At 41.6% G+C, this 13668-nt stretch overlaps 1 protein-coding gene across 5 annotated transcripts in view; it reads left to right on the top strand.

The window, feature by feature from the left end:
- ARHGAP19 (Rho GTPase activating protein 19) overlaps positions 1-10751 on the top strand; it is a 61536-nt gene extending 50785 nt beyond the window's left edge. For 4 of the 5 annotated variants that reach the window (XM_033130963.1, XM_033130959.1, XM_033130964.1 and 1 more), the window contains exons 10-12: positions 2304-2411; positions 3095-3173; positions 6828-10751. In XM_033130963.1, coding sequence (XP_032986854.1) covers positions 2304-2411; positions 3095-3173; positions 6828-6838 — 198 coding nt within the window. In that variant the 3' untranslated portion in view covers positions 6839-10751. The remainder of the gene's footprint in view (positions 1-2303; positions 2412-3094; positions 3174-6827) is intronic. The other variant, XM_033130962.1, reaches the window with a different exon arrangement.
- Positions 10752-13668: the final 2917 nt, after the last annotated feature.

Below are 13668 nucleotides of genomic sequence, written 5' to 3' on the forward strand. Positions count from 1 at the left end.
ATGGCCAATAAGCACATGAAAAGATGCTCAATATCACGTATCAGATCAAAGCAAAATCCCAGTGAGATACTAATTCATACCCACTAGGATGGCTATTCTCAAAAAAACAGAAAATAAGTGTTGGTGAGGATGTGGAGAAATTGGAATGATTGTGAACTGTTGGGGGCAATATAAAATGGTGCAGTTACTGTGGAATACAGTATGGAGGTACCTCAAAAAATTAAAAATAGAATTACTATATGATCCAGCAATTCCACTTCTGGGTATATATCCCCCAAAAAGCAGGGATACAGATATTTGTACACCCATGTTTGTAGCAACATTATTTACAATAGCCAAAAAGTGGAAGCCACTCAAGTGTCCATTGATGGATAAACAATGTGGCATATACATAGATACCATGGAATATTATTCAGCCTTGAAGAGGAAGGAAATTCTGACACAAGCTGAAGCATAGATGAAACTTGAAAACATTATGCTAAGTGTAATAAGTCAGTCACAAATATTATATTATTCCACTTATATGAGGTATGTAGAATAGGCAAATTCATAGAGTAGAATGGTAGTTGTCAGGGAATAGGAATATGGGGGTATTGGGATTAATTGTTTAATGTGTACAGAGTTTCTGTTTGGGAAGATGAAAAAGTTCTAATAGGTGGTGGTGATGGTTGCACCACAATGTGACCGTACTTCATGCCATTGAACTGTACATTTAAAAAGGATTAAAATGGCAAGTTTTACGTTATATATATTTTACCACAATTTTTAAAAATTCCCTTTGCTGGGACCCTAGAAGTACATTTACCTGCTTAGATGTGGCAAGTAAAATGTACATCCTTGGTTCCTTTTACTCTGAAGTCTGTCATTCGCTCTGACTTCCCTGTCATAGAAAGGATTGATAGCAAGAAAGGTTAGAGTCAAAGAAATGTTTCTCTGTGTGTTAGTCAAATGTTTCTTTAACCGAAATTAGATAGGTATAGTTTTCTTGTCATAGTGAGCTCTTCTGCGATTGGTTCTAGATGTATTGCTAATTGTTGCCTGGAAAGTAAATAGATAGTCTCTTCTTGGCAGCTGCCCATTTCTCCTTTCTTTTTTTTTTCCCCACTTCTTTACTGAGAGAGAATTTAGAACTTTAGAATTATAAAAGAGCTTATAAGTATATCAGGATAAAACATTTTAGAACAACTTAAAACACAAATGTTAGCAAGTTTTATAAAACAGGATAAAGTGTTTTCATTATAAACAAAGAGACTTTTTGAGCTAATAGTAGATGTAGATTTCTGCTCAGTAGCAATGGAGTAATGAAATGTTTTTTTTAAAAAGTTCATTGGAGGCTTTACAGCCAGTCCTGTGGCTCCTGGCGTCCCCACTTCAGCTTACTCTGAGGTGATATCTGACTTCTGAAAGGAGTCAGTCAATACTAGTCTCATTTTTCTGGCATTTCTGTTTTAGCTATTTGATTTCTATCCTGCTTTGATACCTTTTTTTTTTTTTTTTTTTTTTTGGCTAGACTTCTTTCTGTAAAATTTCTCTCATGTAAATAACATTATATTCTGAATATTGCTAATATTTATATTGTAGAGTTTAATGTTCTGGTTTTGATATGTTCATTTTTTAGAATTCACGTTTATTCTCTAAAAAGAAAAAAGAAAAGATTTCTCCAAAGATGGTAGAATTGTCACTGTCAGCTGTTACAGTAGGTTACATCAGCTTCTAAGCTGTTCAGAGATGAAAGGGCTTTTAGTCTTGCTCTGAATGTCACTATAGTCATGTGACCCTCTTAAGAAGGCCTGCTGTATCCTCTTGTGGCTGTATTAGAAACTCTTAGAGAATTTCTCCAAATTTTCCAATCCTGTGTGAGGACATGACAGGGAAATAAAGTCTTAGAATGGACCCCAGTGTAAATATCTTTTAGTTGGGAGGGGACAAAGGGACTCTTCAGAGCTGCCAGAGACAACATGTCTGTGGGGGAAAAAATTATACAGGTAAGGAACTGGCGTTTCTTTTATGGTCTCAGAAGCACACCGTAATTGCCTGTATTAGCTAGTTTAAATCAACTCTAAAGTCGCTTCTAACATTTCAACCTTTTGAAATGTAGAGGAAAAGTGACTACCTAAAGAAAAGCAATGATTTCAGGGATTTTTGGGTTTTTTTTGTAACATACTTTGGCCTCCCTTGTATAAGATGGCCTATCAGAACACTGAGATTTTTTTTTAACCTAAGAAACTGTAGTTTTGAAGGTCAGAAGAGCTATAATATATAGTAGATGTTTATAAATCAAGTATTTTCTCTTCCTAAATCAGCGTAAGGTCCTGGGAAATCAGATGATGTCAGAAAAGAACAAGGCCCCCACTCCAGAATCTCCAGCCATTGGTGAATTGAAGAGAGCCAGCAAAGAAAATCTGAACTTAGTAAGATACTGTTCTTTGTATGTGCACATTTGTAGAAAGGAGGAAAATGGATATACTGTCATCAGTTTTACTGTGATTCTCTGGACCATTCAACTATGCCTTTTTCTCAATTAATCCTTTCCTTTATGATGACTGTCATCTTTCTGTAGGTTTTCATTGATTCATTCAACAAACACATTTTGAGTTCAAGGAGGATATGGCCAGTCATAAGCAGAGAAGACAAATACAGTGAAATAGCTCCATGAACATTACTGGTGCTGGAGGGAGCAATTCTTACTGGGAGACTCCACAGGGTGGGTAACATTTGAGCCAGACCTACCTGGCACTGCATTACCTGTGGAGTCGTTCTTCAAGGTATCTCAAGCATGGTTATTTCATTAAGCCAGCAATAAAATCAGTTAAGATTAATGAGATCCAAATACATCAGTAAAACTCTTCACATTGTAATTGAACCAGAAATAATTCCTCTGTTACCATATTTCCCTGAAAATAAGACTGGGTCTTATATTGATTTTTGCTCCAAAAGATGCATCAGGGTTTATGTTCAGGGGATGTCATCCTGAAAAATCATGCTAGGGCTTATTTTCCGGTTAGGTCTTATTTTCAGGGAAACACGGTAGTAAAGTCTGTCTATAGGAACGACATTAGAACATTTAAGCCACTATAAAATTTTCTTGTTACAGTTATTTTCTGGCTCTCCAGCTGTCACGATGACACCAACAAGATTGAAATGGTCTGAGGGGAAGAAAGAGGGGAAAAAAGGTACTTACTGTACTACTTCTGTGTTCTTACTGAGTGTAGTTCTTTTCTGCACCTTGTCAGTCAGTAGTGTTTCTTGAATTCCCATGCAGTATGGTTGTCGTCAGAAGCAATGTAAACATTATGTTGGGTCCTGGCCCTTGAGATCCTTTAGCAGATGGTTATTGAGCACCTGTCCCAGGTGCTGAGGGGAGCTGTGAACACAGACCCACATGGTCCCTGCCTTCTTGGACAGATGGGACACATGTGAAAAATATCTTCAGAGTACTTGTTAAGCAGTTAAAAGCAAGTGTAAACTAATTTGTGAGACCAAGTACAGAAGTGCTGAGAATATGCTCAGTAAACGTGGAATGGTTATGCTCCTTTTCTTCATAGACTTTAGCTTTGTGTATTCAGCATGTCAGATACATAGGACATGCTGAAGGACCCTGGAAATCATGCACAAGACGTTTCTGAGGCTATTTAGGACAAAAAGGAAGGTATAGCCCCAGGACTGCTGGTTGACCGGGCTCTTCTGGTAAAAGGCAGTGGCCTTTTACCAGTGTGCTTTCCTCTGAAGAAGCTGTGTGCTTTCCTGGAAAGACCAGGGGACCTGTAGTTAGACCTGATTTGAGTTATCATTCCCCTGGCTTGGGAAAACCGTGCATTCTCTCTGAGCCCCAGTTTCCTCCTCTGAAAATGAGGATAGTACTTATATCTACTCCAGAGATTGCTTACGAGGCTCATTTGAAATAATGTTTTGAAAGCACATTGTGATTGTTAAAGCGTTAACCAGTGGTCATAATTGTTTACCAAGAAAAGCTGGGTGAGACTTGATCTTGTTTTCTTAGACTCGTGTGGCAACTGAAGTAATCTTGGGTTTGACATGCTCATTTTACCACTGAGACATGAGTATAATTACTGTTTGAGACATCAGCAATAGAAAGAGAACAAGCGCGCACTCTTTAGGGAGAAATCTTTATACTTTTCTAGAAAGTTAGATTTCAGTACAGTCTCCTTACTGAATGAATTATCTGAACTTTTTTTTTTCCTACTTCTGAGTTCTAGGCTGGGCTGTCTGATTGAGGCAAGTTCGGTGTTTGAGTTATGTGTGTCTAAGTATTTCTACCTATATATCCATAAGTCAAAACCAAGCATAAGGTATTTTGACGGGTACAGTGTTTTGTATCAATTATACCTTTTGTCGGTTTCATTTTTGAAGATGACCAAGAAATAATAAGTCTGTCTATATTGACAACTCTGCTTTTGGAAGAAAGAAATGCATTTAAAAAATAAGCCAGTTTAATACAATATTTTACCAAGAAGTTTTAGAGCAGGGATACTTGACCTGTTAACTGTGGACTTCATAAAGCTCTAATACAATTCCTGGTATTGATGCCATTTTATGTGTAGGTGCATATGTGCATTTTTCTGGAGGAGAGAACATATACTTTTTATTAGACTCTCAAAAATGTTAGTGATTCAGAAAAGCGGAGGCCGACAGATACTGAATGACCTTCCACTGGATTGGGCAATGGCGTTTTCATTTTACTTTCTCCTTGGTCACTTCCTCTACCTTAAAACGCCTTCCTGGGCTGTCATGATGTTACCCTATCTCGTTCTCCTTCCTCTTCAATTCTTTCCCATCTCTGCAGTGGCTGACTGTCGTCTGCCCACCTCTCCACCCCTTTGTGTTTTTTCAGCACTCAAAATAGAGTTCTCTGCTCATCACTCCTTGCTTTCCCCCTCCTTAGCAGCTTGGTCTACTTCTATAGCTCAGTTCTGCTCTCTGAATGATAACTGCGTCCACGCCTGCATCTCTAGATCTAAACTCTCTTCAGTCTCCAAGCCCACAGATTTAATTGCTTGCCGTCTATTTTCTTTTACACAATGGATACAGCCCTAGAGCTCTTGGATGGTGATTTTATAAAAGGAACAAATATTTTTTTTGAATAAAATAATGCGATTATCATCATCAATAATATACTCCAAAAAAACCACATTTATTTAGCACAGGGTTTCTCAACCTGGCACCATTGACATTTTGGCCTGGTTAATTCTTTGTTGTGGGGTCTGTCCTGTGCGTTGTAGGATGTTTAAGCAGCATACCTGGTCTCTATCCATTAGATGCCAGTAGCACCTTTCCCCCAGTTGTAACAACCCCAATTGCCTCCAGACATTGCCAAATATCCCCTGGGGAGGAGGGGGCAAAATCACCGCCAGATGAGAACCACTGATTTAGCACCTACTTATTTTTTTTTCCCTTTTTTTTTTTTAATTATTTTTTAAATTTATTAGGGTGACAATTGTTAGTAAAATTACATAGATTTCAGGTGTGCAATTCTGTATCACATCATCTATAAATTACATTGTGTGTTCACCACCCAGAGTCAGTTCTCCTTCCATCAGCACCTACTTATTAATGGGCATTAATTTCAGCAGTCAGAATCCTACCCGTTCTTCAAAGCCCAGCCGAAACCCCACCTCCTCTTTGAAACCTTGGCTAACCCAGCCGGATATGCTTTTTCCTTTGAACTCTTATTAATGCTACGAAAATGTTGACATTTAATATGATTCATTGGAGTTACTTATTTAACATGTATCGTGTTATCTCTGTAACTAGTTTCCCTTCTGGAAGACAAAGGCCAGACTTAAGAATATACTTGTGGCCTTCAGTCTTCTATCGTCTCCCTCCCATGATTGATAGTGCCTTGCGTCTAGTGGGCATTTAGTAAACATTCGCTGGTGAAAGGCGTCTTGGTGTTTTGTGCTGGTCTCAGCCTGTCAGTCACCAATTTTGTGGTTGGACTGGCCATTGTGGTTCTTATGATCGCAAGGTGCCCTTCAGCAGTAACCATGAGGAGACTGAAAAAAAGTGAAGTTTATTACTTTCAAGACCTGGAAATTACACAGCACACCTGGGTTGTAGGGAGAGAGAACGTGCACGAGCCTAGGGTTTCATGGGCTTGCTCTTTATTGGTGAATTTAAAACATAAGAGTGGGAATTTAAAGTATGGGAAGAGAATAAACAAGTTGTCCAAATGGTCAGTTACAGCGATCAACCAAGATCTAGATCTCTAAGCCGTAAGAGCATCAGCGGGGAAGGCGGCCTGGCTCTTTATCTAGTCCTGGGACTGGCAGAGTTTGATCTTTGAAGTGGATGCCTCTTGATAATCAAAGGTTAAGTCAGCCACTTGCATCACAAAACGGAAAAACAAAACTGTCAGGGTTTACACTACCTGTGGTAAGAACCTGCACTCTACACTCAGTTAGGCGTGGGTTCCAATCCCAGCCTCACTGCCTAAGAGCTTTATAAATCTTGGGGCAAGTTAACTTGTGTAGGTGCAGATTCTTCACCTGTCAAATGGCAAGCACGTCACCTCATGCACAGGCTGTTGTGAGGATAAATGAGAATGTACTGAAGAAGTCAGCAGTGTTTGGCACAAAATAGGCATTTATTAAAGTGGTAACTGCCTTTAAGAAGATGTAAAGACTGAGAAGACAGCAACTGGACAAAGTGAAGTTTACTTGGTAGAGATTCATCAATTCTCAATTAAACTCTTTAACTCTCCATTGGTAGAAAATATTAAGTATAGATTCTCTAGCTTTTAGGTGGGATGTTTGGGAAAATAAATATTTATAAACGTGCTTAATGCTCTTGTTTCTCTTTCAACCTAGGATTCCTCTGAAGGAGCCAGAGTTCTCCTGTTGTCCACCCAGAATTTTCTTTTTTAGTGGGTGAGGGAATGCTCACAGAGAAGCTTGGACTTGCAGCTTGCTTGCTGCATTTTGAATTGTGAAAATTAATCCTATGACCTGGCTGATACCTCTAACCCCACTCACTGGATGATTTCTGCAGACTCTGCTTTCTGAACCAGTGCTAGCAACTCTCTCTCTCTCTCTCTTTAGTATTATGGGGAAACCACTAACCAGTCAACCAGCTTACACAGCACAGTAAATGGGCCGAACTAGGCAGACTCCAGTGCTCAGTCCGTGTATTTGTTTAGACAAACTCTGTTTTTTAAAAATATGAATTTGTGCTGAACTGCCAGTGATTTCTTTCTTTTCTTTTTTTTAAATACTGTCAATCCTAGTGGATTGATGTTTTTTAATTGATATTTTGACAGTGTTGGGTATTTTGGTTATTTCTTATTTATTTGTTGTTTATGTTTTTCAAAGCCATGTTGTTTTTTTTTTTTTGGTAGGTAATCTAAATGGGCTCTAAGCCAGATGTCTTTCTTCTCTTTTTCACCTTCACTTTGGGAAAGTTCTTTATCTCATGAGGCTGTATCCCTCAATACCTTTGTCGTGTCCAAGGAATTTATAGCTTTCTTGGAAAATTTCCATTATTTCTTGGACCTGAGATTGCAGGGTATTTGAAAAATGAGAATTCAGAATGATACAATTTTAACAAATGTTAATTATTAAACTGTGTCCCTCTCTTCTTCTTTCCTCAGTGATGCCAAATAATTGTGTGGTTGCTGAACTCGTTTCCTTCATTCAGTTTCCTCTTGCTTGAAACATCTCTGGTGCCAGGGTAGTGCCAGTACTTCTGTGCCAAATCACTCTGACTCCAGGAAAGTCACCGACAGCTTAAAAGAGGTTTGCTGAAATGTCTGTATGTAGTGGAAGCTCTGGAGTATGACTAGGATGGGGCTGGCTGGTTTTAGGTCCAGGATCCCTTCGGGATGGGATTATATTGCCTCCTTCTAAGGGATCAGCTGTGCAGGCCAGCCCGTCTCCTGAGAGCCAGCTGGAGTCAGTGGAAGGAAGGCAGCAATAGTTTCTGCAGGGCTGAGAGGATTGAAAGGAGGGAATGTTTTCATTTGGAAGCAGTGTGGCTTATCACCAATGTTCAAGGAGCTGCACTGCCCCTGTCCGTGTCAGAATGGACACGGGGCGTAGTTTGGAGGTGGAGCTAGAGCTTTGACGGGGTTGAAATGTTCACATGTACTTGAGGGGAGTGATGGCATGGCTTTCATCACGTGTAAATAACTGCTCACTGCCCAGAGAGCAGCATGTGGCAGGCGGGAATGTTCGGTTTGTGCGCTCTGTTAAGCTGTGTAACTGTTCTCACCCCGTGTGCTGAGCTGGGTCAGGCCTCCGTGGGGAAGCAGTTACCCAGCAAAGGATGGCTGGCTGATCTGCTTTTAAACTGTTGACAATACTACGTTATTGCTGAAATGAAAGGTGACTCTGGAGAGCAGAGTGTGGTTTTGTGTCCAAGTGTCCGTCCTCTCTTCCATTCTTTCTGTTTCTTTTGCTGCTGGAACAGCAATAGTGAAGAAAAAAAAATTGGTCTTCCCACTTGATAGACTGTGAACAATAGATAGTTAGGAGTATAAAACTGTGTAGTTCTGTCATTCTTAAAAATACTTATTAGAAAATTCATTTGTCTAGGTTTCTATTTGGCTTTTTTTTTTTTTTCCTTATTGAGAAAAAAAAAAAGTTCCTTGACCCAGCTATCAGTGAATTCAAACAGAAACCCCTTTTGGTATGACCAGACTGAAGTAGTATTCTCCCTTCCACGCCATGCCTTCTTTCTTTCTTTACTCATCTAAGTGTTTCATCCCGGAGAGCTATGTTGTGTTAAACACGGGTGGGCATCAGGCAGACCGAGCAGAGCAGTGACCTGATGGCTCGTCATCGAGTTCGTTCTGTGGTTCTATTTGAGGGCGGGACCTGAGATTTTGGAGGTAATTGGTAATTGGATGGAATTGGTAGCCCAGGGTCATGTTCTGGGGCTCAGGTGGTGAGAGGTGTTTGACACGTGCATATGCTTTTTTATAGCTCACCCATGGGCAGTTTATGTGTGTATCTGGGTGTGTGTGTTTCATTTAAGTTATTTGTTAAATATGCTTTCCCTTGTTTTAAGGGTATGATAGCGCTTTTTTTAATAAAAGCTGTGATCCAGTTGGAATCCAAATTTGAGACAATAAATTGCATCACCTTTTGCCTTGTAATATATAACCGTTCTAATCCTGTGGAGTCTTACGGAGAACTCAAAGGCAAAGACCCTTTTCGCTTGCCACAGAATGGTACTATTTCCCTTCTGACTTGGTGGGCGGGTATTTTTGAGCCAGTATTTAACAATTTTTAACATCTCTAAGATGTTTCATTAATGTTTTGTTATGTTTACTTCTCATGTTGAAACAATCTCTGTGGAAATGCCTCTTTCTCAGGCTTTTATAATTTCATCTCTTTCTGGGGTCAGTTGCGATGGGTTTTGATGTGGGCACAGTACGGTATCGTGCCAGGAGGCACGAGCGTCAAAACGCAGAGCAACTCCTTGATTAAGGTCTGCTTTTCTCTGCTGAAGAGCCACTGAATCAGTGACAACTGTAGGCGCAGGGTTTTGCGGCTGTTGACAATGATGGACTTTTGTGCTGGGACCAGTGAATCTGGTTTGAAAACTCCACTGCAGCAGTGAAAAAGGATTAGGAGATGCTGGCTATACCTGAGTGCCAAACATGCAAAAGGAGCTGGTACTGAATGAATCATAACTGAAACCACAGTTGATCCACCACAAGCTCTTTACCCTGAATGTCCTTCAGAGTCAGTCAGCAGTGACAAGGGAGCGCTCTTGGGAAATGGAGCAGGGCTGTGACTGGTGACCGCCCGGTGTTCCAGACGTGGCTGTTTTGTTGGCCTGGAAGGAAGCCAGTTGATCCCAGAGTGTCAGAACAGAGCTATTCGTTCTTCCTGAATAGCAATGTTTCTGTTCAGCTTCCCTCACAGGAGCCTATATTAGGACACGGTTTAAAATCCTGCCATCCAGGAGAACCTGTAGACATTGGGCCTGTGCCCCATAGTGACTGACTGACTAGCTGTGTGGCCACGAGTAACTGGGGAAGCCATCTTTGGGAATGGACTTCTCTAGACGCTGTTTTCTTACTTTGTACAAGGCCTTGTACAGATGCTTGAAGCTGGAGGCTCTCATCCTGAAGTCTTTTCTAAGTAGAACTCCTTTCCTCAGCGAGAGCCTCACCCCTGCCCTCCTTCACCCCGCAGCCTTTGTGCTAAATGCAGGACCTGCATCCATACCTGGGCACCAGCATTTGGCAGGATTGCCCTAGAATTTGGGGGGAGATTTGGGTCCCTAAGATCACAGGCTTTTTAAACCAGTGGTAATTAACCCAGTGTAAAACTACTATAGAAAAGCTGGCTTTCCCAGACAACTAATGCTGAGATCTTTCCACCAGTGGAGAGTTGAGGGAGGGGCTAGTGAGGAGGTGGAGTACATAATACTTGAGTGCTTGGGTTACCATGGAAACCGGGGCATGTGTGCGAGGCCTCAGCCTATGCTAAAGAGCCACTGAGCACTCCCCCCATACGTTTGGTGACCACCAGAACCTGTTGGGAAAAACACTGCCGTCCCAGGCTCCTTTCTTCATAGCAAGGGTTGCCTTTGCACTATCCCTGAGCGTACTCAACAAGAGAGACAAGGTTTCTTAACTGTTTCACTGTTTTTTATTTTCCATTCTTATATGACTATATATCATATACACACATGTGTGTGTAATTATGAAGAAATAATCAACATTGTCTTTCTTTGCTATTCATGTAATATTCTGAAATTAAATTTCTTTTGTTTCATATCCATAGGCTTTGACTGGTCTTTTTTTCCCCCCCTTTCTTCTGCCTCCCGCCCCCCGCCCCCACTCCCATTCAAGCCATTGTTTCTCAGTCTAGTTGTGTAGGACACAGCTCCCTGGCGCATGCTGGTATTATGAGCCTTGAGCTCTCCCTAGGTGCTGCAGTCGGTTGCCATTTGCGGCAGCACTTGGCTGCTCAGGGCAGCCCAGCTCCAGGGAGAGCTGTAGTTCACAATCTTAGCTGTAGAGGGCGTAGCTCACTGGCCCATGTGGGAATCCAACAGGCGACCTTGACATTAGGAGCACAGCGGGCGCTGGAGCTACCTGGTGGGTGGGCCCTCTTGACTAGTCTCTTTATTCACGTTTTGACTGACAGTTATTTTAAAGAGCGGTTGCCTCTTATTTAAATGTTTTTCCAGTTCTATTGAGGTATTATTGACAGAGAGGTTGCCTCTTGTTCTGAGGAATATGAAACCTCTAAGAAAAGTGCCTTTTTGGCTTGTTTTCCACCTGGGTGGCTGGGTGCAGGGGGAATGGGACTTTTGGCTGATAGGCAATAGGATTGGAACCTCTGGGAATTTTGAGTTTCCCAATTTCCCAGGGCTGAGTAGCATGTTTTGCACATATTTCAGTTGCTCATATAATCTTTATTTCTTTGTTAAAAAAAAATGGGTGGTATTCACAATAACAGTAAAAACCAAATGACATTTTCATCTAGGGCAGCAAGTTGTAGTGTTTAGACAATTCTGGTTGAAATGTTTCTGCTACTTATTATGTATGTGACTTTGGGTATGTCCCCTCATCTGTAATGTGGGGACAATAGTATCTCGTCTCCATAATGCTATGCTTTCCGATGTAAGTGCTTATTAGCACGAAAGATTTTAATTTTGGTCTGTGGTGCTGCTTCAGCACATGGTTTGCCCCTGTAATTCTATGTAAAATGTTGTGTACATTGAATTTTTCTAATGGAGAGATTTCACAGCTTCCACGAGAATCCGGAGGGGTCCTTGACCACTAAACTGCTGAGAATCACTAGCCTTACACAGTGCCTGGCAGAGGGCAAGTATTCATTAAATGTTAGTTCTCTGTCTCTCTGCCAAGGATGAATTTTATAACCAGCAGGTTATTGATGCTGACTTCATTATTTTTGATAACAAAGGAGTTACTGAAGTCTGGAGTACAAAAAGCACTCTGCAACTGCCCACTCTGTTACCTGCCCATGTGTTACTCTTTTGCCGTGTTAGCTCCCTAAGTGCTGCTTAGAATGGTCTGTTCCTCGAAAGCATGGAGAGACTCTTATACACGGGATAGTACACGGGAAACTGGGTAATACAGAAGGAAAAAAAAGGGTGGAGGGACAAGAGTAAGTTTGAAAAATAGGAGGAAGGTCAAAATGGTTAGTACATGCTGAGCGCATATTAGTTGATGAATTGTAGAAAGGGAGGAAGAAACAGACATGCATTAAGCAGCAGAAAGGGAAGGTGGGAAAACCGAGAGCTGGGAAGTTTTCTTTAGTCTCCTCTTTCTCCCTGGCCAGTTCTGTGGCCTGTGGCCCCTGTGGCAGGCTGCTCACTCTTCTCTTGTACCTACATTCCTGAGTTAGAAGCATCCAGGGATGGGAAATGGTGAGAAGCCGGGGGTTATGGTGTGGAGTACATCATGCTTGTTTAGACGCTTCTCCTAAGTCCCAGCCTCTTGATTTCCCCATAACAAGCAAAGACGAAAAACAAAAAATGGGTTGAGCAATGGCCAAGTTTTGGTCCGAGTGGGTCATTAGTATCCTGGCCTTTCTCAGCAGCCTTTCTCAGTGCCCAGGTCCTGAGAGTCCTTTTGGAACCAGATGGAGGTTAGCAATGGGGGTCATTGCTAGCGTTCTCCTTTTGTTCTCAGAAACCAGCCTTTAAAATTTTTCAGTGCCTTGGTGCTGAGGAATGCTTAATTCAGTTGAGCCATACCTGTGGGCCACAGAGAAAGGAAACAGACTCTAAAAAATGGGAGTGCAGAAGCCATTCCTTAACACCAGTGTACGGAACTGGGAGTTGCTTTTAAGAGCTCCTGCCCACGTGCTTCCCAGTTCTCCTGAATTGGAGGAGGAAGGCGGTCGGGCCTTTAAGGAGTTCCAGTCTCTTGTGAATGAAAAATTAATACCACAGTTTACTGAGTATTCGCTATGCACTAAGTTTTATGCTAGCCAGTTAATTCCTTGTCTCATTAAAAGTCACATCTCTGTGAAGTATTGTTATCTCTCATTTTATAGTAAAGACACATATGAAGAGTTTAATGTATACATGGTCAGGAAAGTGGCAGAGCCAAGGTTAACACCCGGGTCTGCCTGACTTTAAGAACTGTGGTCATATGCAGGGGTTACATGCCCCAATGTCTGCAGGAGCCCGGAAGGAAATGTAAGGTCACGAAAACAACAACCACCTCGAGATTCACAAACACTGTGGGAGCCACACAAACCTCCACGGCCTGGATGTGGCCCACAAGACCCACCTGGCATCCTCTGCCTCTCTCCTGGCTGGGTCCGGGGCCTGCACAGGACATTCTCCAGAGCTGCTCAGTGCTGGCCCTGCGGTGACAGCAACTGTGTGCCTTCCGGAATGGTGACTGACATAGCAGGGTGGGTGAACCCCCGACTGCTGGGAAGTGCTTAGGGAGATTCTAACCTCATTTCTTTGTTTTCTCATATGCACTTTCCAGTATGGCAGCCTCTACCCACGTGTGAATGTTGAGCACTTGAAATATGGCCAGTCTGAACTGAGATGTGTGAAATGCACCCCAGAATTCAGACTTAGAAAGAGAATGTAAAAATGTCTCAATCATTTTTTATATTGATTGCATATGAAAATAATATTTTGGATATTGGGTTAATAAAATTATATCACTAAAATCTGTTTTACCTGTCTGTTTTTACCTTTGTG

Source organism: Rhinolophus ferrumequinum, chromosome 16 (assembly GCF_004115265.2).
Source record: "Rhinolophus ferrumequinum isolate MPI-CBG mRhiFer1 chromosome 16, mRhiFer1_v1.p, whole genome shotgun sequence".
Lineage (NCBI taxonomy): Eukaryota > Metazoa > Chordata > Mammalia > Chiroptera > Rhinolophidae > Rhinolophus > Rhinolophus ferrumequinum.